General features: G+C 39.5%; 1 protein-coding gene across 1 annotated transcript; it reads left to right on the forward strand.

Moving 5' to 3' along the window:
- Positions 1–152: 152 nt before the first annotated feature.
- Positions 153–11,843, forward strand: man1b1a (mannosidase, alpha, class 1B, member 1a). The gene is made up of 14 exons (XM_028418311.1): positions 153–419; positions 1,046–1,182; positions 3,434–3,542; positions 4,068–4,273; positions 4,644–4,792; positions 4,943–5,055; positions 5,301–5,492; positions 5,911–6,059; positions 6,295–6,483; positions 6,966–7,156; positions 8,878–8,998; positions 9,250–9,444; positions 10,777–10,908; positions 11,209–11,843. Exons 2-14 carry the CDS (start codon positions 1,081–1,083, stop codon positions 11,416–11,418), a joined length of 2,058 nt encoding a protein of 685 aa, XP_028274112.1. The 5' UTR covers positions 153–419; positions 1,046–1,080; the 3' UTR covers positions 11,419–11,843.
- The last annotated feature ends 15,706 nt before the right edge of the window (positions 11,844–27,549 follow it).

Consider the following 27,549-nt stretch of genomic DNA (forward strand, 5'->3'; position numbering starts at 1 on the left):
GAAGCATAAATGTGCACAACAACGTTTCATGGCAACGTTTTTTTTTTCTCCATAGAGACTGATTTTTCATGGATTTGGGTTGTTAAGGGTTAACACACGTACGTACGTACGTCACGTAACGCACAGCGTCATTTTTTTTGTCAGTTCTTTTCCGCATCTGTTTCTGGGTACCTATTCCCCAACTTTAGCCATATTTCTCCTTGTTTTATGTGTTTGACATTTTATGCTACGGCAGTGCGTGTTATTTGACAGCCGGACGAACGGCTGTGTTACACGTTGGTTCTTCTGACACTGCAACAGAGACACTTTCCATTCAGAAACGAGCCGGAAATGCGAGCTAGCCACTCGTAGCTAGCTAACAGCTGTTTAGCTTTCAGGAGAGAATAGCGTCGCTGTGATTCAGCCAACCAGGCACAAAGGTGAGGGGGAGGCAGCTGAGGGTTTGACTTACGATTTGTTTTTCGGTGGTCTGTTGACACAGCATGTCATAGATGTGAGAGAAACGCTCGTCTTGCACCTATTTAGTCTGCTTAGCTTAAATAGCTCGTAGCTGAAAATTGACTGTCAAAAGTTACAGTAACACGTTGTGTGCTCAAATAAACGAGCGACCTGACATGTCACCAGTCACAGTGGTTAGAAGTGAATACATTCAGTGTGACACTGTTTCCTTGTTTTTCCTGTAAACACGTTAGGATCACTGTGCCGGGGATACGTTCAGCTACCAACCAATAACAATCGATTATAGAAATTCCCCAAAACATTGCTCAAGAGCGTTTATTTGTTAGCTGTCCATGGTGCTGAAGATAGTGAATGCATTTGAAAGTATGTGGAAGGTGTGGATCAATAACTTAATGACTAAAAAGACAGTGAAAGTTTCCTTTTTCTGGGTTTTATTTAGTCAGCTTTAAGCACTATACTGACATCAGATTGCCAAATGTCCTGTAAAATCTGGATTGTTTTTTAAAATTTAATTTTCCAGTCCTAAAACTTGAGATACCACACATTCACATTCCACATTTTTTTTTTTTGCTTATTTAAATGCAAGGTCTATGACCTACGACTGTCTGCCACGATCAGAGGATGTATCCGCCCTCAAGAAAGGACTTCATCTCTCTGACACTCAGTGACCCGCACAGTCACACCTACAACAACGGCAAACACCGCAGACAATCCTGCTGGAGGGTGAGTGCTTTGTGTTTGAGAAATTTACACCAGGCTGTTGTTACAGGTTGTTGTCATTTACACAACATAATGATCTCCATCTGTAAGTCAATACAGGTTAAAGGGAGCTATGGAGATATGTATACATTCTTCTGTTCCTTGTTTAAAGGAAGGGCGTTCACCTCTACAGTATAGTGCTAATTTCTACTCGGATAACTAAATGAAAAGGCACACTGACGCCAGACATTATTGGAATAATAAATAATTAATAAAAACCCAGATTATGTGTGGGGGTTTTCAGCTCTAAATCAGCTCTTCAAAAGGTGTCTGCTTTGAGGATCCACGTCCTAAGTTAGGTCTGATGAGATATGTTATCTACTTCTTTATGATGTGCGTCTGTTTTTCTGTTGCAACAAATCAATTCCTGTGCTTTAGAGTTTCCTTTCTTATGCTTCCTTTGTTGTGAAGCTGCCTCAACTTTCAAGCTCCTCAGATAAAAGCATCCCCTGAGCACATTATACGCCTGATCCCCACTCTGAGATAAAATGGATCTGCTCGTCTCGCATCCCTCTCCTGTCTCTTGGAACATTTTCTTTAATCTTGTTGACTTGTGACTCTCCTTATCTCCTTTGTTGGGCTTGTTACTCAAGTTTTACAGGTATGTTGTGTTGTATGGATCTATGTGTCATCCATATCTTTGTTTTTTGCTTGCTTAGTTGGTTGAAAACTACTGTGCTGCTCTGTTCAAATCTGTTATCCCTAAATAACTGGTTGTCGACTCCATCACAAGGAACCTACTTTGGTTGTTAACTGATTGCCTCTGATGGAATGGGGTCAGTTTAAAGGGCTCAGATGGAAGCACAAGAATTAACGTTTAGGCTAAGCAAATAATGAGTTATTCATTACCTCTGTACATTCAGCAATATATTTTGGATACAATACTGCTAAGAAATGACAACAACATACAGTCAATATGTAATGTTTGCATCCATTTTGAAGTGTAGTCCTGAAACTGGTATCATATGTAATAAAGAAGAAATAATTTAGCTTTCAGAAAGTCTGCAGATAAACAAATCGGAAAATTGTCCTTATTTCTGTCCCTCTTTAACGTCATGGTTGGCTGTAAATGGAATTTATGCTACACTACTAATCACTACTGTGAGCTACTAGAAACTTTAATATTTCAAAATCGTCTGCTTAGACTGAATTGATTGATTGAGTGATTGAGTCGGGTGCAGGTTGAATAAAATATTTGTTGATAATGTTTAATAGTTAAAAGCCTTTATTATCTATTTTGGCTTTTCTGTTAATTATTTTTAAGCAATCTTAAGAAACCCCACGAATATGCCCAGCGGATCTAGCACATATGAACCATGTTTCCCCATCAAACAGTTAGAACTGATGAAGCTGCTTGGACGTCTTCAAGAAAATTCTACAGTCTAAAGAGTCTTTATCAACACCCAGTGAATAAGTGTTATTTATGTCCCCACAACAATTGAAAAAATCTTGGACTACCACGGAGCTCTTACCACAGGGTGACGTTATAACACTAATGAGGAAATTATTTAAAGATGACAAAATGTGGTGGTATACATGTTTTACATGTATTTCCCTTACACTCTGTTTACATATTGTATATTATTTTTTATATAGAGTATAGTTACTATTATTTTTTTCTGGGTTCTTTAGCTTTTTTCCACCAGTGGTAACAGCCTTCTTATAGAATAGAGAAGTAGGCAGTAGCATCTCCGTTGTTATTTTTAGCTGCATTATATTCACATAAACATATTTAACTTGCTTGTAGGGGATATACTTGTACATTTTCATGTTGGCACAGTATAACAAACACTGTGCCGTACAAAATGTCATGAAACTCAAGTAAAGTAAATTAAATGTGTCCTCTGAGAAACGGCGTGTTGTGTGTGTTCGTCATAGGTCACAGACGATTGCGCAATAGTTTCATGGTGTTGCACAGGTGTTAATTAGAGCAGGTAACAGAGTGGTACAAGCCTGCCTGTTAGTCGTCTCTCCTGTGAGACTCTGATTTCGTCCCTCCCTCTGCACTGCTGAGCTGAGCTGGGTAGTTTATTTTTGAGCTGTCACTGTACTCAGAACAAGTGGAGAGAGATGTCATATGTATTGAGGGTAAGGAGAGACATCATAAAGGAAGCATTTAGAAATATATTTTAAGAGGGGTTTGGCGTTATAGTCTGTTTCAAGACATCTTGGATTATGTCTGTGTAGTTACAAGAGTTGATGTATTTGCCCACAGAAATGGAAGCAGCTGTCTCGGCTCCAGCGAAGCCTCATCCTGTTCCTGCTGGCTCTGCTGCTCATTTTAGGACTGCTCTCTTATCCCAGCATCACAGAGCAATGGAGAGGTAAACAATGCCCACTCATTGCTAAGCTCACATGCACACAGCCAGAGGCAGCTTGTCAATAAATCTAATGGTGTTGCTGCTCGACTAACTGAAGTTAATGAGTTGGATTGCATACTGTCTTTGCTTGCAGTGATGATAAATTGCAGGGAATTACTAAAACAAGAGGAAACATGCATAGTTTTGTGCTTGTTTTTTAACTTGGGTTAGAAAGCTTGCTTTGACTGTTGTATATTACTGGGTGTATTTTTTTAAATGACGTCAACACTGAGTCTGGAAATGCTCATATTTACCTTTGCAGCTGTATTTTTATACCTAAAGTCTCTGTGCCTGAAAATCTCTCCACACAGTAGATAAATCTAAAAAGAAACTTTGTTATGGTGCCCACTGGGTAAGCTAAGCTTATAGTAAATGCCAAAAGCCATTTCTCTTTTAGTTTTCACATAATGTATTTTCTCAGACAATGTTAGAACCTTGATATAGCGGCTAATAGATGGATTGCACATTGTCTTTGCTGTGTGTGTGTAGGTTCGTCTGACAAGGATGACTGGTTGGAGCTTAACGACCGGGATTTGAAGCCCATTCTTCCAGGTGTGAAGTCTGAGTTAGGCCCAGCTCAAGGTAAAGCTCCAGCTCCTGTGGCAGGACCACATCTGCGGCCAGCTGTAGGTCCAGACCTGGTGGTGGAGCCTAAAGGACCAACCATCCCCATTTTTGTTAAACCCCCCATGAAGGTTGGTTTCATTTGCCGTTATTTGTTTTAATTTCAAACCTAAAAAAAACAACAGAAAACTAGTCCCACCTCCAAAGATCTTATAATAAAACATGTTCATTATATTATGATATATGTTTAAATCTATTGTGAGATGACCAAATTAGAAGCAAAGTTCTGATTGGCTGTTAGGAGAGTTAAATCTTGCCTAATCAAAAATGTAGTTACGGAACTGAAACGTGTTTTTAGTGTCAGTAATAAGTTGATTACATGGGTTATTATTTGATAATAATACCCTAAGGACCAAATATTGAAATACATATTGGACCCCCTCTCAGACATGTTCATGTTGTCCCCCTTGTTTCTAGCTCTAGCCATTTGTTTATCCACAGAAAAAGCCATCAAACAAAAGAGGTCCACCCAACCTACAGAAAGATGGAAATGCGTCAGACGCAGTCGGACAGGAAAAGCTACCGCAAGTGGCACTTCCAGAAGATGAAGGTGAAGAAGAAGAGGAAGACAAAGAGAAGAAGATTGTCAGGTGATTGGTTTGTTGCATGTTGATGAGAGGAGGTTGAAATCAAATATTTTCCATCTGTGCCTCGGCCCTGTGGTGGCAGATGTAGCACACATATGAGAGACACACCTATAAATAATTCAGATGTAAGACAGGTTTTTACTTTTCATGCAGCTGGAGAGGAGCAATGATCGAAGCTGACCAAGCCACAGAGCCCCCTCCGTCTGCCAATGGAAAAGAAGCTGCTGCAACTTCAGTCCCTGCAAACCCTGCTGATGCTGTCCCAGGTCAGCTCTAAATCTTTTGGTTTAGAGTTCTAACTTTTTGAGGTCCATTCTGAAAGTAAATCCAACCTCCTGCCTTGGCCAGCTCTCTGTTACAGTGGTGCTGTTTAATATGCAGCACTAATTGTAAGCCCTGTTTTGTATAAAGCATCAATATATATTAAATATATAAATATAAATATTTCCAGCACGTATTCAGAAAATGAGCCATGAACGTTTTGATTCATTATTCATTCCCTTGTGTGTAGTTTCAACTAGAAGTCCTGATAGACTAGAGGCAGTACGTGATGCCTTCAGACATGCATGGAAAGGCTACAAGGACTACGCCTGGGGTCACGACGAGCTCAAGCCCATCTCCAAGTCTTTTGGTGAATGGTTCGGACTGGGTTTGACACTTATTGATTCTTTGGACACCATGTGGATTATGGAATTGAAAGAAGGTAGTTGTTGTCATTTATTATCTCTTGTCTTTTGATGTCTTTTTTCTGTTCTTTGCCATACAGTTGGTACAAACATCGAAATGACCATATAAATGAAATTTAGCTTGACCATTTTACTTAAGGTTCACTAACTCCACCAACATCAGCATCAACAAAGTTTACAGCTCTACTGCTTATATGGGAATTTGGGCATGAAGTTTTTGGTTGCTCCAAAAAAACTAAAATCTAAAGGGTCAGTTGTGGATGCAAGTGTGGAGTTAGAAAGAAGAATCAAGTCAAGTTCTCCATCTTTCTAAATTGGAGGAGTATTCCTCTCAAAGGTGAAAGGCTCTGGAGTTTTGCTTCTACACTACTGCAGTTCTTCCTCGTCCTCTGTTTCCCCTTCTCACACAGCTGTAATTTTCCTCCCTTGACGTAGAATTTGCAGAAGCAAAGAACTGGGTAGAGAAAGAGCTGTCCTTCAGCAAGAATGTGGACGTGAATCTTTTCGAAACAACCATACGTATCCTAGGGGGACTGCTGAGCACCTACCATCTAACAGGAGACCAACTCTTCTTAGACAAAGCTGTGAGTTGACATGACATTTTCACTTTCCTGTTTTTTGTGTGGCTGTCAGTCTTATGGCAGTTTTACTACAGCACAGGACGTTTTTGGAAATGTGAAGAAATAATAAACAAACAAAAAAATCTTATTTTCTAAGACTGATCTTTATAAACAAAGGAAAATTGAGTAATACTTTACTGTCTGAAAAAAAATCAATGGCATTTCCTCCTATAATTCAATTTGCCCTCTACCCTTAAAGAAAGACCTCGGGTCCAGATTGATGCCTGCCTTCAAAACACCCTCAAAGATCCCGTTCTCAGATGTCAACATCGGAAAAGGAACCGCTCACCCGCCAAGATGGACGTCCGACAGCACGCTGGCAGAAGTCACAAGCATCCAGCTGGAATTCAGAGAGCTGAGCCGCCTCACCCAGGACCCACAGTACCAGGTTAGGACACCAGGAGGGGCTCCGTTACAGTGAAATATGCTGCAGTGTGTGTGTCAAATAATTCTGATTTGCGTTCTCAAAGATTGAAGGCAGTTTATATAAATATTTCTTTTAGTGAAGTTAAAGTGGTCCTATATTAAGAACAGCTTGCAAACATTAGTATGATTGAAATGACAAGTGTGAGCCAGGATTTTGTTTTAAATCCATCATGTTGTCAGTTTATGAGCAATGCCAGAAACCACAGCCTGTGCCTGAAGATGTTCAACTCAGTCTGACATGGACTTGAATCATTTCTGTCATAACCTGAGCCGGTGCTGAGTGACATAGCTTTTGATGAGCTCAGTGTCATCAGAGTATGAATTTGCTTACAACGTGTCATCAGAGTATGAATTTGCTTATCATTTTCCACTTACAACGTGCTTGTAGATGTATTTTTGACATTTCAATCCTAATAATACTGATTTGTTTGCTTAATTTTTCAGGATGTTGCGAATGAGGTTATGAAGCTGGTCCACAAGCTGCCCGGGAAACATGATGGCCTGGTGCCCATGTTCATCAACACGAACAGCGGCCAGTTTACACACAAAGGAGTCTTCACTCTCGGTGCCAGGGCAGACAGCTACTACGAATATCTGCTCAAACAGTGGATCCAGGGAGGCAAAACAGAAGACGAGTAAGAATTTAGAATTTTCTTTTCTGTGGTTTAGAGAGATTACAGTCGTGTACCCCCTTTTTAATTTTATGATTTTGTGTGTTTATGCACAGACCTCTTATTGTCTCACTGCAGCATTTCAGTTGGGTTGTGGTCTGAGCTTGCATGACCCAGTTTGGACTAAATTTTACCTGTCAGACAGCCTCACATTTGTCTCTAGATAACTCTGGTATTCAGAGGAGTTCATGGTCGACTTAATGACTGCAAGGTGCAGCGATCCCATGGCTGCAAAACAAGCCCAAATTGTCACCTCTCCACTGCCATACTCAACAGTGTGTATGAGGTGTTTCTGCTGAAATACTGTTTGGTTTACAGCAAACATGGTGAACCTCAGTCGTGCTTCCATGTGTTTTTTAGACAGACAAGTCTTTTTTTCCCGGTAACCCTTCAAACAAACTGTACTTGTTCAGTCTTTTTTAATATACTGTCAGAAATTAACAATTAACATGCTCGGTGAGGCAGATAGGATCTGAAAAACCAGGCTGCTTCGTACACTTCTTAATCAGCTGTAACAGCCTAAGTTCATTGTGCACTGCTGACTATGACAAGCAGTCAGAGCTGGAAACAGTTATGGGAACAGAGGATATAAAACTCTTCTACACAAGTCCTGCTGGGAAAGTTCTACCCACAAATCAGTAATGCTCTAACTTTTTCCTGTCAGGCTCTTGCTGTCAGGCTCTTTCATCCCCCGGTCTCTAGAATAATCTGGTATACAGAGGAGTTCGGGGTTGACTCAATGACTGCAAGGCGCACAGGTCCTGTGCCAAAAAAACAGCCCTTCCAAACAAACTGAAATTGTTATGTCTTCCTCTAATTGTGCTTTTAAGAACATTAACATGCTCAATTAGGCCTGCAGGGTCAGTGTATGTATTTCCCTCTTGTCATTGTGTTAACACACACCTGAATGTTCCAGAGCAGCAAACTGCCAAAACATCTGTTTTTATAGAGGTCTGTACACCTGCTGATGATCAGTTCATCAAGGACTGATCATCAGCAGCACCTGCTGCAGCTCAACTAATTAAATACTATGGATGCTGTAAGAGGGGTATCTTATAAGACAGTATCTTATAATACAGTATATATGTTGTTTTGTCTTGAGTTAGGAAGAAAGTTAATTTGTATACACAATTACAAAGATTGAATCAGTATGCAGAGATTGATTGTGTAAGTTCCAAGTAGCTCTACTAGTCCAGTTGTCTCTCTGAAGCTCTTGAACAAAACACACACGATTTCTTCAGCTTCAACAGAGAGCACAACTGAGTGAAAGCACTTCTTAGAGCAGAAATGATGCAGATATAACCTGACTTAATTTAATGTATTGGCCATTTACCCCACTAAGAAGTCTAATTAAAAATATAAGTATTTCATTTTGAATACAGTGTTTTCCATTCGACAGTACTGACTAAAGTCTAAAGTTTCATGTATTTACCATGCAATTTCCCCATTGTGGGACTAATAAAGGTTTCTTAATCTTAATCATAGTTTGATAAACAGTACTGTGCCAATGTTTAAATAAATAAATAAAATGTGGGAAAATGTCTATGGTCCTAATATTGATAGTATTTATATTACTCAGCCCTAGGCACAAGTCACTAAGAACTACTACTACTGTTATATTTCTGACATAATATTCACCATTATTTATGTGTGGAATATTTTCTCTTTATGTGTGTATTGTCCAGTCTGTTGGAGGACTACCTTCAGGCCATAGAGGGAGTGAAAAAACACCTTGTACGACAGACGGGCCCCGGCAGGCTGACCTTTGTTGGAGAGCTATCCCACAACCGCTTCAACCCAAAGATGGTAGAGATGCTCTTTCATTATCAATATGATGACCTTTGACCTTATCCTCTAGCGTTTAGATCAGGTAATTTGCACTCTGCCAAAGTCAGTCCTCCGCTGACAGTGACTATCTTGTAAATCAATCTGCCTCTGTGCTGTTATTGAACCTGTAGCTTGTCAGCCTGTCAGAATCAATTCCAGTTCCTACTATTATCTTCCATCAGCATCATCCATCCTGATCGTATCTGTATCTCTTTATTACTCCTCTGTAGGATCACCTAGTGTGTTTCCTGCCTGGAACTTTGGCTCTGGGGGCACAAAACGGCCTCCCAGGAGACCACATGGATCTGGCCGTGCAGCTGTTGGAGACCTGCCATCAGATGTACAAACAGATGGAGACTGGGCTGAGCCCGGAGATCGCGCACTTCAACCTACAAGCCAGTGACGGCCATGATGTTTTTGTAAAGGTGAGACTGAAAGCATTTTGAATAGTAGAGTTTTTTTGGTAGTTGTACTGCATTTTGTCAGAAGAATGAATGTGCATTTAGAGGCTTGCCTTATTCTAACACTGACTCAGACTGCTTAAAAAATAATATTATTTTGGTTCGTTTATTATTTTCAAAAACTTCCTGTGCTCCCTTAACCTGTTGTAAATCTGCCATAAGACTGTGACAGACACCAAAAAGATAAAAAAACAAGAAAGTAAAAATGTCATGTAAGCTCACAGCTTTGTCTAACACTGACTCAGCATACACGGAGTCCGACTGCTAAAGAAAATTTTAATCAACCATTCTGCTTTTGTTGTTATCATAACCTTCCTAACCCGGAGCTTATTTCAGCTCAGGTTTATCAAATATTTTTTCCTGTAGTTTTTTTTTCTCCACAGCTGACCTGTTAACCTCAAGTATAATTACATTTCAAACGGCTTATTTATATTCTAGTATGAAAAGCTAAAGAATCAAATGTCAGCCCATGAAAATTTTTTGTGTGTGATTCAGAGTGCAGCTGATCAAAAATGGGATTATTTCATATCAAGAGATTGCATTACAACTCACGGTTTACTACAATCTTTTATTCACCCGCACCTTTGCACAGCCACATTCATCTAGCAGCCTAATGCAGTCTAGTGCAGAAGCTTTGCAATAAATCTCACCTTCAAGAAGGTTACATTGTTCAGCATTTCTTTAAAGTGTTTCACAAAGGTCTTCATTCATTTTGAAGGCTGTTGTATTACACCGCATTACACTGTGAGCTGATTTTAAAATGAAGCTGGGCTTCGCTATAAAGGAGGCAGAATAAAAAAAATACTAGGAATTATAATAGACTAAAACAGAGTAAGAGAATGTTTTGTGTGAACTGTCCAGAGAGCTTGAGCATGACTAAAAAAGTGAATACAAACAATGGACACTCAGCACTGTACCTGACCACCTCCTGCTAGTAGATGCTGCAGCTGAAGGTTGTGCCCGAAGACTGCATGAGTTTTACAGACAAGAAACATGCTTATGTTTCAAGCCAATGTTGCATCTTGCCCCTGGGGTTGTTTCCTAACCATAAACAAGTAAATAAAATAAAATACCTCATGCTCAAAGCTATGATTAATGTCAACAAAATGCCCGGTTTGTTTCTTTCTCCTTTTTTCTCTCAATCTGTTTTTTCTCCCCTTCGGTGCCTCAAATATAAATTGCCTTCATAAAAAGACGTCTCAACAGTCATTTTCAAGGGTCTGACTAAAACCGCTATCTCTGTCGATTGTTGTTGTTATTATGATACTTATTCATGACCTCTCTTGTGTCCTCCAGCCTGCAGACAGGCACAACCTGCTGAGACCAGAGACAGTGGAAAGCCTGTTCTACATGTACAGATTCACCAAGGACACCAAGTACAGAGACTGGGGATGGGAAATACTGCAGAGCTTCAATAAGTACACTAAGGTACAGACAACGTTACTGCAGACAGGTTTTGCCTAAAGCTTAAAATATTTCATTACACTTCTTCATTATTAGTCATTATTATTTGATCGCAGCCTTCGCTTCAAGGTGTAAATCATTCTGTTCTTTGAATATTACTGAGTAATGTCCAGTCATGTTATTGTTAGACAATTATTTGAAATCATAAAAATGTGCTGAAACAGAACATTGACAAGGAAATGAAAACAGACTAAGGTTAAGTCAATAAAAAGTCTGTTTTGGCTGGAGGAAAGTTTCCCTAATTGGAACATTAACTGCCTGCAGGTCTCCGATGGCGGCTACACTTCCATTAACAACGTCCACGACCCCGTTAACCCCGGACCACGAGACAAGATGGAGAGCTTCTTCTTGGGTGAGACTCTCAAGTACTTTTATTTGCTTTTCTCCAACGACACGGAGCTGCTCGGGCTAGACAAGTATGTCTTCAACACGGAGGCTCATCCTCTCCCCATATGGCCATCTCCTCCAAAGTGACCATGCACAAGAGACGTGCCAGGTGCACCTCGAAGCAGGCCATGGACTGCTGTGTGAAAAGGATGAAGCAGACCTGTGCTGTCCTACTTTGATTCATGAAGAGGGTTCATTTGCTTGTTGGTGATTTTCCTTTTTCTTTATTTTTCCAAAGGAAAAGGTTTGTGACAGAGCTGGTCTCTAATGTAAACAACAACAACAACAAAAAATCCTATCAGGCTAGATGGCACATTTTGTTACTTGGGTGAGTGGGATAGTTTATGTTGGTTTGGATCCTGTTTCTGCCTGAGTTTGGATGAAAACTCTCATCACTGGGTGTGAACGAGTTCATTGTGTGCAGGAGCCTGTGATTACAATGTAAACAGCGTGTTCAGCTGAAAATATTGATCGAGTGGAGAAATTTGTTGTCTTTACATTGTCACTTATATATATATGTATATATATATATATATATATATATATATATATATATATAAAAAAGAACTCCCTCAGGACATTCTCTCCCTTTATGACTCTGTCCTAAGTGTTTAGGAGCTGAGGGCACAATGCAGCACCCAGGGACCAATCCCAGGTGTGAGATCAGTGCCTACATTTTACGGAAAAGGTAAAGGCAGTACTCTCCTTACACCTAAAAAAAATTGTATTTTATTAAATAAAGACTTAAATTATTAGGATGATGATGGCTAGGTATAATAATTTAATTCCCTACAATTAATTATGGCCTGTTGTGTTGTCTGTGCTTTATTGTTCACTACGTTTGATTCTCATCGGATGTTTTCCATCATCTGATATTAGTACATTGTTGCCTCCATTAAGGGACAGGGCACTAAAATGCACTTCATCTTCATAATCAGATTAAAATATGTAGCGGCAACTCTTAAGTGAAACATTATGGTAAATCTTCCTGCGTATCCATGCCTCTGTGTTTTCGGTGGGAATTCTGGTTGTTGTTTTCTCTGATTATTTAGAGCAGTCATGGTTCTTTAGGTCATGTCCATATGACCCTAAATGATTGGTAATGAAGGTAAAGGTGATTTATTGAAGGAATGATCTGTCAGGGCTACACACACAATGACAGCAGGTTTAATTAATGACTGTACATTTTGTTTTACAGTATTTGTGTGGAGGTCTTGTTTTTTAAGGCTGCCATGCAGTCTTACAGGAGATCTGTGAAGTCAGATTTAAACAGTCACATAAGCATTACCATTCTTTGTGCCTGGGACTAATATCGTTTCTGTTTTGTGATATTAGATTATAGACTAGACTGTAATTTGTTCAAAACAACAGTTTCTGTAAAGTGTTACATTACATAGTCCTAATGTCACTTGGGTAGTGAGTGTTTTTAGTTCTATCATGTGTTCCCTACCACAGTAAAAGCCTTAGCGCCTATGGTGAGCTTAGGCTTCCTGTAGACTACCAGGCTGAAGAACTCAAATCTGATTTTTTTTTCCCCAGACATGTGACTCAGATGTGACTTTTTCAGGTCTGTATAAACACACAGATCGGATCACCAGTCTCGATTTGTGAGTCAGACTTGAGTCACTTTAGGATGTGGTCATGCACCATTCTGTGAACAGTCAAGAAAGGCAAATCAGATCCGCCTTGTTTGAACAGGGCCATAGATTCTGATACATTCGTGCTGTGAATACAATCTTATGTAGGTCATGGAGGACGAACCTGAAAAATGCAGCGAGAGAGAGAAAAACAACGAAGGCTTGAGAGTCTGAGACTGATGTGTCTTTCGCACCTTCACGGTACTGAATATGAGAGTAAAGTCGTTAGTGATGAGCTCTTCTTCTGTGTCCATTGGTGTCTCAGGGAAACCTTAACAACAGAAGAAGTGTCTAAAAACATATGTTGAGAACGAGTATGGTGTGTCATCACCTTAATTTTGTTTTCACTTCATGACTCATATAGTAACACTGGAAAATCTATTTGAAGACATATCCAGTGTGGATGCTGCTTTAGAGATGGCTTATCCTTTTTTTATTTTTCCTAGAAAGTCATGATGAGATTTTAATTCACTCTCCCTTTTGTTAATACACTCTGACAACCAGAGCCACAATGACCCACATTATTGAATGTGCACTACATTTGCCAACGCTCTGCTGTGCCTATCTATTGTGCTACTCTAGTGTGATCCATAATTCCTGCTGCATCGGAGGTGTTTATTTATAATTTTGGGCTGTGGTATATTAACTCCAGATGTATGTATGTGTGTGTGTATGAGACAAAATAATTGGTGTGATTGAATCAAATCTGGTGTTCTGCACCATCCATGATGCCTTCCATATGGATGTGGCAGTAGAGGAAAAGTCATGACATCATCAGACAGTGACATGGCAATCCATCATGTGTCAGTACAGTACAGTACAGTATGTTTTCTCACATGTTGTATGTAAGGCAGCAGGCATTAATGATCGTTTATGGAGATCAGTGTCTGATCATTTAGTCATTTTGATGAGCCTTGCCCTACACAACAATTAAACATGCTTACATCTGCTCTACATGAAAGAATGTCTTGTTCACCATGTTCTTAACTTATGAACCCTTTTTTTAATTAAGAAATGGTGATTAAATATGAAATTTATTCCAGAGCTGTCTCGAGAAGGTGAAATCAGACATGCATTTTATATGCATGTCTATTAACCTTGAGTGTTTAATGTGACCATATCAACAGTAAAAGAAGGGTCACAGCAGTACAAGTCCATAATGAGGTGTGATTTTCACTGAAAACAGTCCGGTTACTTTTGCTTAATTTTAATATATTAGGATTAACCATGTCGTAAAAGGATATCAGATTACATAGATTATAGGATTATATATTTTTTTCAGTTTTATTACATCACAATCACCTGAAGGCGAAGGTTGAATGGACAGCCGCTGACTTCTATAGTGGAAAAGGATATACCAAGATTTAAAAGCATAAACAAAACTCTTATTGGATTCAACAATAATATAATAAAAAAAAGACACACATCCAGTAATATCTGTATATAGTGTCTGCCAATAAGATGGCTTTGTCTCTTTAAAAGTCAGTTTTTATTACTTTATGTAAGAAAACCTTCTGATATTTATTTATTGAAAAATGATCAACTACACTATATGGACAAAAATATGTGGACAGCCTGTTAAGCATGTCTGATGAATGGGGATGAGGTCAGAACAGACTAGTTTGAAAATAGGAACGCTTTTCAGTCATTAATGCAAACATCAGCTGCAGATCAGTAGAGTGCAGCACTGAGATTTGTTTACTTGAATTTTATCCAGGGGAACAGAAAAGTTGCATATGATGTCTATTTACTTTTGGCCAAAGAAGAGTACCAAGCTTTGTATGCACAGACAGAGCTATTCAGATTCACTAATGATCAGAAAAATGTCATATCTGTGGTGATGGTGTCATCTATAACAAAATGGTCTCAGGTTTTACCCAAATTTTCCTTACTGGATTTAAGAAAACCTTGTATATTGTACTTAAAACCATCATAAAGTATGCCCTGTATCCAGAGTAGAATATCTACACCTTCAGATAACTTCACTACAGACATAAATATCAGCCTCTTCACACAATCAGTCTATTCTGGCAAAAAAAAATATGATGGGAACAAAAAAGGGAAATGAAATGTCTCATTTAGCTGCACAGTATGAAGTCACTCTGCTTTGTAATTTCACATTCTTTTATTTCCCTCTGTAAGTGGTTTTTAAAGACAAATTGGTTCAAATTGACCCCAGGTTTTTAAAGTTGTATTAAATTCAAACCATATCAAAATGACAGCTGTGGTTTCTTACATGAAAAGTTCAGCTAACACTGACTGTGACCTGGTGTCAGGAGGCCAGAGACGTGCATCAGTAATGTTTTTTTGCTGCTTAGTCGTGTAATTAGGTCGTGGCAGGGAAAGGAGAAACAAACAAAAAAAAAAACACCTGCAGTCAGGTCTCTCCTCGGAAGCAGCGTGCAGGTAAATAACTCATCTCTATGTTTGAAGACGTCCTCATTTTTAATTTTTTTTGTATCCATTTTTTTTTTCACTTTCTATGGAGTGCAAACATTTTTTTAAATCATGCACCCACTGACTGTACAGATCACTTATCAGCACTTTGTAACTTAAGTTTGTGGCTTATTGCAATGTTCACTGAAGTCTAACCTTTTCTTTTCGTGCCCACAGAATTTTTCAATAAATATTTTCAGCGAATGTTTCTTGTTGCGTGTTTACTGTTTTTATCCCTCTGTGTATTTGCAGCGCAGACACGATGGAAACAGCAGACTTTCTTTCCTTTAAGGTTACACTTGTTTTGTGTACACTGTAGTGTGCTATCACGCAATCAGCAAAATCATCACAACGTAAACTCAATCTGCACCTATAGATCTATAGTACTGCAACACTAGGGGGCAGTAGAAACCATTCACTTTTTTTACATTACACATTAACACACAAAGCTGTACTTTGTAGATTAAAATGAGTATTTTAATGACCGCAGCTGCTTCTTCTGACATCGCAAGCAGCTGTTTATGAGCCTTTATGGTAGATGCTGTGAGGGTCCACACCACTACTGCCGCTCCACTATACATGTAGTGTACATGAGTAGGTTTTGATATTAATTAGAGTTGACAACCTTGCTGTTGGAGAACTGAGATCACATTTGAAAGGTGAATGTAAAGCAAGATTTAATGATCCTAATTGTGCCTATAGTGATTAAAAAGTTCAATTAAATGTTCTAATAAAGAAAATAGTAATAATATGGCATGAGTGGTGAAAGACCTCAGACTAATTCATAGGTTTAAAACTATTTGTAATAATATTTTTATTGATTTACTATTTTTTTAACGGTGTGCTGCTCCCTGTTTTGCTGCTGTAATATGGACAAAAGTTCCCCCTTGTTGGACAAATAAAGGATTATGTCATGTAATTAGCTCAGTGCTGTAAAGAACACTAAAATCTCCATTAATGGGTTAAAATTTCTTTCTAAATCTTCATAGTTTCTTTGTTTTCTTGTTGACTCCTGTTTCACTGACGTGCGGTTATAAGTGTTTTTTTTTAGACAATAAATGTAAGAAGTTCATGTGTAAGAGATGAGTGTGTGTTTTTATTTTCTGTGGAGGTTGTGCTGCAGTCCCTGCTGCTGCTGCTGCGTTCTACAGCAAATGAAACCTGACACAGAAATCCACATTATAAATTGGGAAGCCTCAATAATGGTAAAGGCTGGTTGTGTAGCGTGTGACAGTCTCTCGTTCCCAGAATACAACTGTGCAGTCAGAAAACACACACACACACACACGTGGGTAATTTTCAGCCTGATAACACCTTCTCTGCACGGCCTCTTATGACAGCTGCTGCAGCAACACGCAGCCTGAGAGACATTTATAAATCTTTAGTTTGAATAACAATAAAGGTAGAGACAGTGGCTTTAATCACAAGCACGCACATTCATGAGATTCAGATTTTTTTTTGAGTTGTCATAAATGCATAAAAAATTGGGTCATTGGGATTTTTTCAGTCAAACTGTCACGCAGGGTGAAGTATAACTGTACTCCTGACAAGTAAGAATGTATTTTATTTTTTCTTTTAAAAATGAAGTAGCTACCACACATGAGTCTTGCATATGGGCCTGAAAAGGAGGAGGGAAGATTGCTTTATAATTGCACATGTGTTTAAATTAAATTAAGTTAAATTAAATTAAATTATGACAAACACAAAGTAAGAATAAATGATGGTCTGGTCCTTGTCTGTGCTTCTATTTAACAAGGCTCCGCCCCCTTCCGCCTCATTTGACCGAACCAGGAAGCAGCACACAAGAAGCACACAGGTAACTCCAATGAGAACACCCCACAAAGAAACCTGTGTATTCAATATAACTGAAGCGTTCAAAGGATGATGTTGTTGGTGTGGCGTTGAATATTGTCGTATCTTTTCTTAACAATTGTGTGATATTTGTTGTCTGAAAGAGCAGAGGTGCTCAATGTATCAGGGTTTATAGTCCTACAGACCTACACGTAGTGATGGGATTTCGGCGCGCGTGCCGCGAGTAATCCAGGAAGTAGCGTGTATCGTACACGTAGTGGTGACGTCCGATTATATCACGTGACTGCTTCAGAACGTGGTTCAAGAAACACCCGGAGGTCCCCGCTCCCTCATGTTGTCTGTTGTCAGATGGTCTGTGAGAGAATATTCTCAAAAACTGATGATATCAAAAAAAAGAAAGAAAGAAAAAATCGCCTTAGTCTAAAGACCGCTGAAAAGTTAATGTTTTAATAAAACATGTTCAGAGGGGAACCAGTTCAGAGGTGGACCAGGCACACCAACCCAAGACCAGCTGGTGAGGTTACATCTGCTGGCTGGCATGGAAGGAGGGAGCTAGAAGAACCTGCTGGAGTCTGAGAGGTCTGATCGAAGCGCTGCTAGCATGACCCTAATGGACTAATCAGTTTAGAAATTGGTGGATGGATGTTGGTGAAGTTGGAGAGACGATGAGATGAGGATGGAGGATTAAAGGGTAAGTGTGTGCTTTTTGAGGTACACTAATGTGAACAGTTGAATCAACTTTAATGTCCTCAGGCAATATCAGCTAAGTTGAAAACGAGTAAATAAGCTACTATATAACAAATATAATCATTTGTTGACATAAGTATTTATCCACACATGACTACATTAGATTGCTGTTAAGTCCAAAGACAACAGCATGAGTGTTCTGATGCTGCTTTTCATGCCTTTCAATGCACGGTCTGAAAGTCATGTGGTGCATCCGATATTTACCTTTATGCTAAGGGAAAGCTTAATTTTTAAATGTGCCAGTGTCCCAGTTCCCAGTCTACATATACAGTACATTTTGCCACGATGTGCTGCTCCTGTTGCATAGCAACCTGTAGTTTACTTTTTGGCTATTAGAGGTCAGTGTGTGGAGTACGACTAGTGCAATTCTAGTGTAAGAGGTATTCAGCTGTGATGGGTGCACAATGAATCATGGGATATGTTTGGCCAGGAATGGTACATCAAGGCCGACTTTGTGTGTTTGTGTGTTTTTGAGCTAATTTTTCCAAGATAGCTGCAGAGAGTCACACAGTTTGTTGAATAAATCGATTATTTTTAAAATAATTTCCCTTTATTTTGTTTTCTGTAGTCTGCAGTTGTCATTGATAATTTGTATTATTTATAAATGTATGGAAGATGACAGCAATAGGCCTTTGAAAGCATCACAAAATATGTGGTATCATTTAATAGCTAATTAAGCAAGCGTACTAGTAGAGACCTCCTCGGAGATCTGGCATAGAGAGGTAGATGTTTTTTTCATGTGCATTTTGAAGGGCGTAGTTTTAACGTGGACGGAGGTGACACGCCCCCCCCACCAGTGTCCTGCGATCACCAAATTGCCCCACCAATAATTTAACCCCCTCCAAAAAAAAGATTCTCATTGGGTGCAGGAAGGGTTAAACTCTTTTCTGGCATCCTACCAGTAGCTATCCTGCTGTTGTTGGTCCTACCCAAAGCCCTAGATATTCTCATTCTGATTGGGTGTCATCAAGGGCTCTGGTCCTACCTGAACACATATGGGCCATGTGATTGGCTTTGCCTTTCCCTGTTGTCGCATGTGTAGCTACGTCGGTTGGCAGCGCCAAAACACATGCGCCACAGTTGATGGAATCTTAGGTCCCCACCAATGTCAAAAGAAAATGCTTCAGAAAAATTAGATGGAAACGAAATATTGATAAAAGTATACACAATAAACATGACATTAATTTTAGATAACACGCTGACTTGTACTTCTTCTACTGTTGTTGCCTTTGCTGCCATTATGTGATGAAACATACCACTATAGCATGTTGCTGTAAGTCATTGAAATCTAGAGTTGCATTACTTGATATCCAAAAAGGTTACAATTATTCATAAGCCATTTGATGATACAGGCTTTTTTTAAGCAGTGAAACTTCAATAAATCTGAATATTTTCATCCTGAGAAGAGACACCAGTGGTGAAATACATGGGCAGATTGGATAAAAATAAATAAATAAAAATAAAACCTGTTTGTCAATACAACCTGGAATTTTGTGCAGCCATATACACATATTGTTTTGATCTCATTAATAGTTTTTTTTTAGGAGCGTGGGATTTTACATCCAGACAGTTTTACACTCCAAATCTAATCCAACAGCTTCTCTTGTGCATAATTAGTTTGCGGGTGTTTCTCAGGTCTGTGTTGACTTTAGGGATGCTTTTTGGAAGTAAAGTGCTGCTGCTGCTGCTGTGTTTGGCTCCGAGAGATATAGCCCGAGGCTTAAAGCTGCGCCTCTTTCCCAAAAGAAAATGGAGAATAACAAATTAATTGTCGCCGATGGGAGAGTTTAAAAGGGATTTTCACTTGGAGCTTTTTGCCAACAAATTGAGCAGAAAAGTCTTCTAATTTCTTCACTTTTTTTCCCAAATTCAGCCTGTCACAGTGGGTGTTCCCACTCTAATTTGCATGTATAAATGATATTAATATTATCGCCACGGTGTCAAGGAGATAATTTCGTGGTGTTTCGGATGCTACCTCGCCATGGCAACCGCAAAATAATACTCTGCCCTCTCATCTTCTCAGGTCTGTCCTCTCCTCCTCTTCCTCAGTTGTAGGGTGATCCATGGGTGGTGCAGGCTCACGCAGCTGCTTGATCACTGAGAGGTGAACTCATCCGAGCAGCCTTGGCACTATGCTATGCTGTGAGCTGCCATCTATCAGCAAAATGTCAGGCGCAACCCCTTGGCCTTTCAGATGAGAAACTAAAAGAAAGGAAAGAAAAGGGGGGACTGCTGTCAAAACCAGCTTCTGAAACTGGGGTCGGAATTGTTGCTAATCCTCATTGAAGGCGGGATGCCAATAAACTTGTGTATTTCCCAAAGTGACATCTATTATTGCTTTCAGAACTGTATCTCTGTTTCTGTCTTTTTTTATTGTATTCATTCATTGATCAATACAGAATAATGAATCATCCAACTTGAAGAAGAATCTCTGATCAAAATGGAGCCTCTGGCTTTGTCTTTGAAATGCAGGCTGCAGGTTATTTCTGCTCATGTACGGAGCTGCGCAGAGCTCCAGCTGCCATCTCTTTGTTTACATAGACAGATCGGGCTCTATCATGCAGGGATTCCAGCGGTGCCGATTTTCAAATGACGCTCCTGATTCACGACCGATGTCCAGTCTCTCGCAGCGAGCTAGATGGCCGACCTGCCAGTGTGTGAACAGTGTGAAACTGTGTCATCCAGTGTGTCCAGCAGCTGCACCTAAAATAATCAATCACAAACACAGGGGTGGGGTATTTTTAGAAGTGATCAATGTGTTGTTGTGAAGTGAGGTGGATTAAAAGTGGGTTGGAAAGTTAACATTTGTGACCTCATTGCAAATGTTGTTGTGTAGTTATTAAGAGGTTGTGTTCATATTGGACATCGACTGATGGGGGGGAAAAGCTAAGCTAACATTTAATCCAACAAGGACACATCACTGTCGGTGTTGCATCCCTTTTTCTCTTCTTGGTTTAACCAACAAGCATTTGCTGGTCCAATACTCACTCATGTCCCGCCTCTTCTTCACTCACTTTCTGTTTTCTATTTCCTGTAAAAGGAACATGTTTGGTTTCTTTGTCATAACCAGCACATCCTCACAGAGAAAGGTTGCATTTGCCACACACATTTGATAATACACCTGCCAGATACATGTTTACGTTTATGCTAACCGAAAATATGCTAACCGAACCGTCGTATTACCCAACGTCATCTGAACACAGGAGAAAAAAATCTGGAAACATATCTGCAAAAGTCTGACTAAGGAGGTAGTGTTGGGACAGTGGATGGGTAACCAATGGGGTGGACTTTCAATTAGCAGTCTGAGGCTGGAGTCCCCTGACACCGTGTGCTGTTTCGTTTTCTTTCACTTTTAACTCTCATTTTCATTTTTAATGGCAGCTATGGCACAGAACTACTGGTTAAGGTTAGGCATTAAAATATGGTAAGAGGTCAGATAAAGATCATCCTTAAACACATTGATTAAACACAATTTACAAGAAACTGAACTCGTAGAGATACAGCTGGAGAAATATGCACATGTAATGTTTTTATGAGCTGAAATATCAACCTCATGTTACGTTTTCCTTGTGAGGATGGACATAAAGCAGGTCTTGTGTAGTTCCTTGAGTGTTCCTACCACACACAGTGCTGGTGGCATCAAAACAAAACTGAGCTTTATTTAAAAGAAAAAAACTGAAGCGCATCACTTTAACCCTTGCACCCCTTTGTGGGTGGCTTACAGATTACACACCTGCTTTGTCAAAGACATAAAAGACTAAAAATATAATAAGTCACTACGTGTTGACTTGTCTTTGGGAGCTCCTGTCGAGGCACCTCTTTAAACGGCATGAAAGCTTCTCCACAGGGGAGACACCTGTGTAGAAAATTGGGAAGACTAGAAAGCAGTTCATAAACGCACCGCTTCTTTTATCTTTCCAATCTGTTTAATTGAATTTGAACCCTGTTTAAACCACTAAGCTGTGTGTCACTTGTAGAAAGAAGGTATTTTATTTCAGCACCTGAGGGGGCATATTAGCACTAAACTCGACATTTGGCTTAATATTCATTTTTACTGTCAGATATTGATGCTGTTTAAAGCTAGCAATGGTAACTTTCACTTGAATGAAGTTAGTGGGAAAGTTGACTCAGGGAACATGACTCACTGAGGTGAGTCTTTCCAGACTATTCTTACTTAGTGTTCTATTGTCAAACCCTGCACTTAGAGGGACGGCTGCATCTATAAGTTTCCTATATATGTAAAAGACGCAGTGTTCCCACTGATTAAGCGTCTTTTTCTTTAAATTGCAGCTGCCACAAAGTTACAAATAAACAAGTTTGTTTGTCCTGAATAGTTTCAGTTTAATTGCTGCTGGTACATTTTCAGTATTTAGGTGTTCTAAAGTGTTTTTCATCTAAACAGATGTGAACTTGGACCTTGCTGCTTCATAGCAGCATAAGTTTGATGCACTGCAAAAGAAAAGAAAAGTCTTTAAAGTTAAAAGTAAAAGGTTGGTGGCTGTGGTTGGAAAAACTATTCTGGCAAAAAAAGATTTTTTACAGTTTTTTTTCAATGGCCAGTCTATTATGTCATTTACAGGGGGTACGGAAAGTATTCAGACCCCCTTCAAATTTTCACTCTTTGTTATATTGCAGCCATTTGCTAAAATCATTTAAGTTCATTTTTCCTCATTAATGTATACACAGCACCACATATTGACAGAAAAACACAGAATTGTTGACAATTTTTAAATGTATTAAAAAGAAAAAGTGAAATATGACATGGTCCTAAGTATCAGAGCCTTTGCTGTGACTCTCATATGTTGAACTCAGGTGCGTCCATTTCTTCTGATCATCTTCAGATGGTTCTACTTCATCTGAGTCCAGCTGTGTTTGATGATACTGGACTTATTATGATATTGGACTTGATTAGAAAAGACACACTGTCTGTATAAGACCTTACAGCTCACAGTGCATGTTAGAGCACATGAGGATCATGAGGTCAGAGGAACTGTCTGAAGAGCTCAGAGACAGAATTGTGGCACAGATCTGGCCAAGGTTAATAATAATAATAATGCATTGGTCTTATATTGCGCTTTTCTGCTCTGTTGGGCAGGCACTCAAAGCGCTTACATTGAGATGCATTATTCTTTCACACCACATTCACACAGTGGCAGTGGTAAGCTACCAGTGGTAGCCACAGCTCCCCAGGGGGAGACTGATGGAGACGTGGCTGCCAAGGTGCGCATACGGCCTCTCCGACCACCGCCGATTCATTCATACGCATTCATACACCAGTGAGTGCACTGGAGGCAATGCGGGTAAAGTGCCTTGCCCAAGGACACACAACAATGACTAGGGAGGAGCTGGGGTCGAACCGCCGACCTTCCGGTTATTGGACAACCCTGCTCACCACTGAGCCACTGCTGCCCCTGCAAAATATGTTACAAAAACATTCTGCTGCACCTAAGGTTCCTAAGAGCACAGTGGCCTCCATAATCTTTAAATGGAAGACGTTTGGGAAGACCAGAACCCTTCCTAAAGCTGAGGGCCGTCCAGCCACACTGAGCTATCGGGGGAGAAGAGCCTTGGTGAGAGAGGTGAAGAAGAACCCAAAGATCACTGTGGCTGAGCTCCAGAGATGCAGTCAGGAGATGGGAGAAAGTTGTAGAAAGTCAACCATCACTGCAGCCTCCACCAGTCGGGGCTTTATGGCAGAGTGGCCCGACGGAAGCTTCTTCTCAGTGTAAGACACATGAAAGCCCGCATGGAGTTTAACCCTGCATATCTGCAAAAATGTCTTCAGTGTTTTTCTGTCAAGATGGGGTGCTGTGTGTACATTAATGAGGAAAAGGTGGGGATGGATCATAATTCTCTGCCCTTTTCAATTGCTCCCAGTTATTATTTGACTGATTGTTTATATAGAAATATAGGTTCATGTGGCGTCATGCATTATTGGGCGTTTATTTGAATTACGTTCCAAGTTTATTTATCTTTCATGTGATGAAAATGGATGACTCTTTAGCATTTAATCAGAAGCACTTAAGCCTATTAAGCAAAGTCTTTAAGCCTTGTTAAGCCTCCTAAATGATTACACTTTACCATTCATTTTAATTGTGAGTCTTTATTTTGGGAAATCTTTTTTCTGGGGCAAAATGCCCTGATCCTATACAGATCAGCCAGCTGTCTGACACACACACAGATACACACTCCACGTGTAACACAGCCCTTCAGCTTACAGTGGTCATTTCTTCATTAACTCAACAATTGTTCTTCTGCCGCCAGAGAGGCCGTCTTTGCCTGTCGAGGGAGTTTGTGCTGTGAAAATTGAAAACTGCGATAAGAGCCAAAATCATTAGCTGCATGGGTGTTCTGAAGAGCTCATTGTGTTCACTGACTCTCCTTTTTTTTTTTTTTTTCTGTCGGCTCTTTCTGTCCATCAATCACTTCCTGTCTTATAGTCTCTGCCTGCGCCGCTTGCTGTTCAGAGTGCGTCTCTGTCCATTATAACACAGTTTGGCTTTACCATGTTTGCCACCGCTCTAATTACTGTCATTGATCAGCTTTAAACACCCTCTCATTGACCTCCTGTTCTGATGGAAGCAAATGTAGTATTGAGGTATTTACACCATCAGTGACTGTTTTCTTTTTGCAGAGTTGCTAAGACAATATTGACACCACCTTTTTAGTAGCAAACTTCGCTTATTTAATGATCACTTTCTTATTTGGGTTTTGTGCTGATGCCCATCTGTACTCGAGCTGTTTTGCTGTTTGCTAACACCTGTAGTAGCACTATCTGCCCTGTAGGTGGTACGTAACGTAGCATAATGTAACATGACATGACATGCCGATTAGGGATGGAAATTGAGACCCAGTTCCAACTCAGAATCGGTTCCAACTGACCAATTCCATTGGAATTGTACGCCTCCGACGCATCAATTCTTCTTACTATCATTTCCCTGCAAACGTTTTCCAGTTTTCCTGCAATTTTGCGTCACAGTTCATTTGCGTCAGACTCTGCAACAAATCAAGCGTTGCAGACTGAATTGCAGACAATTCAGACTTCCACCGTGTGGTGGAAAGTAGCGTCATGGACTGGAGGAGAAAGCGGTTAAAAGCCTGGCTTCATTTCTCCAAACGGGACATGTGCAACCAGTGTAATCCTATGATATCTTGTAAGGGTTCAAATGCTAGCAACATGCAAAAACATTTGTCAACCCAGCATGGAATTAAGTACCAGGAATGTCATGTGTTCGACTGCCTGCGGAGTGCTAACGGTGCTGTTTTAATCAATAAGAGAATTCATAAGGAATTGGATTGATAGGCAGAATTGACAATGTCATCGATATTGATAAAAACATATCAATTCCCACCCCTAGTGCCGATGTGACGCATGTTTGTGATTTTTTTCAACTTTTTTAGGGTAATTTTCTAGTCCTTTGCTAACCTAAAGAGGGTGGTCTATGCTCCCTTTTTACACTTACAACTGGTCCAAAATGGCGCACTCATATGATAGGATATTATGCCTATTTTTTTTTAGCTCCATTGATAACCTTGATCACTTTGGTTTAAAGATTGTGATGGTTTGTATGAATCAGGTGCACACTTGTGGTTGCAAGTTAAAGGTTTTACTATGGTAGCAGAAGTTAACGTTTTGCCTCCTAAAATGGGTTTAATGCTATGCAATCATATTATTAAACCCAATTGTTTTTCATGCCTAAACCCAACAGCAAAGAATCTCAGTGGAAAAATCAGGTGACTTGAACCCAGACTCCTGGTTTCTGTGGATTTGTGTTACATGGGGGGCAGAGGGGACAGAACCAGCAGACACAGAATCAGCTACCTCTGGATGAATTGAAGGCATACAATCAGAGAAAGATGTGGCGTAAGCAGATCAACAACCAAACGATTGGTATGATAGGAGGATTTCAGACCCATTTCATGGAGAAAATTTTCAAAGTGAATGGGTATAGTTGGCCAGGCTACCCATCTCGCATTAACATGAGCACAGTTTCAGGGTTAGGTGAATATTGATTGAATGTGAGGATGTATTGTTTCGCTTAGCATTTCTTCATTCCGATTGTTTGTAGGTCAAATAGCATTCAGTCATATTAGAAGCCAATTCACATTTTTTTTCATTTGTCTGTTGAGATTGTTCTAGGAAAAAGCAGTAGGAAGTTTTTAACCTCACCACCCACATACAGTGTACAGTGTAAAGGCTGCAGAATTTGAGTTAAACTGATTTATTGTTTTATTTACAGCCGTTTCAAAGGGGTCGCTTGAAGCAGCTTATAATAACCACCTTGTTCAGTGTCTTTGTTAATGGGAACCACTTGACTTTATATTGATTTTTCACTATGAAAACTGTAATTCAAAACAGACTATTAGTGGCCAAGGACATTTTGCTGGTGATTTATTTTGAAACACTTCCACAACCCCAGGTGACATACACACAAACACAAAGGCCCAGTAAAGATTGGTTTGGTTGGTTGGTTTTGGATGAGAAGTCAGTCTTTCCATACCCTTCTTTGTATGCAGTGTCACATTAGAACAAGAGTGCACTTATGATTGCTGGGACTTTTTATGGTCAAAATAAAAAAGATATAGTGAGTGGCAAAAATTTTGTAGACAGATGAGACCAGAGTAGAAAAAATAAAATGACACTACATTCCAGTTTATGAACCTATATCACCTATATACACGGTGGTGGTAGTATGATGGTTGGGGCCTGTTTTGCTGCATCTGAACCAGGATGACTCACCAGCATTGAACTGACAGATATCAGTGAATGTGACGAAAACATATCAGACATCTGTCTGTGAGCTCAACACAAAGCGGGTCATGCAGCAAGACAGCAACAAACACACATGTTTTAAAAAAGAATGGATAAAGTTGCCCAGAGTTGATGTTCAGATTAAAGCTGTTCTGTACTGAAGAATAGGCTAATGATACTGAAAGCGAAGGTTCACATGCTTTTGCCAGTTATATTTAGGTTAAAATGGATTATTTTCTTCAACAGTCACATATTTCTGCTTCATTTCTTTGATTGGGTTCTCCTTTTCTGCTTTCAGGACGTGTGTAAAAATCAGATGATGTTTCTGGACATATTTATGCAGCAATATAGAAATTTCTAAAGGCTCTGTTTTATATGCATTTACTCCTGATTGCAAATATCATCACTGTTTGAAGTTAATAATTTCCCAATTCTATTACAAATCCCTGGAGTGGATGTTTATTGTTGCAGGAACAATAAACTCATTTCCTGATTTTTATAAGCAAGGGTAACATGACACACATGTCTGAGCATGCTGATGTTGTCTGATATTATTTATTTAGATTTTTTTTTTTTTTTTGGGGGGGGGGGGTTATTTAGAAGAAAAAACAAACAAGCATGATTAATTTGAAATCTAATTTTCAGATAAATCTACCATAAAAAAAAGATAATTAGAGCTTCAGTCATAGTATTAAAAAAATAAAAATAAACTAAAATTAACCATCACTGTTGCCAAATAGCTTATTTGGAGAAGAGATTTTGACTTAGTGAAGGAAATCATTAACTGATAAACCTCTTCTTCTGAAACCATGCACATGCTATCAGATGCTCTTC

Source organism: Parambassis ranga, chromosome 12, assembly GCF_900634625.1.
Source record: "Parambassis ranga chromosome 12, fParRan2.1, whole genome shotgun sequence".
Lineage (NCBI taxonomy): Eukaryota > Metazoa > Chordata > Actinopteri > Ambassidae > Parambassis > Parambassis ranga.

What these genes read in the sequence shown, in the direction of transcription:
- man1b1a (XM_028418311.1), top strand. Translation starts at nt 1,081, where the DNA reads ATGTATCCGCCCTCAAGAAAGGACTTCATCTCTCTGACACTCAGTGAC. An exon ending in AAAGAGAAGAAGATTGTCAG is followed by an intron (nt 4,793 to 4,942) that starts GTGATTGGTTTG and finishes CTTTTCATGCAG; the next exon opens with CTGGAGAGGAGCAATGATCG. An exon ending in AACTCTTCTTAGACAAAGCT is followed by an intron (nt 6,060 to 6,294) that starts GTGAGTTGACAT and finishes CTACCCTTAAAG; the next exon opens with AAAGACCTCGGGTCCAGATT.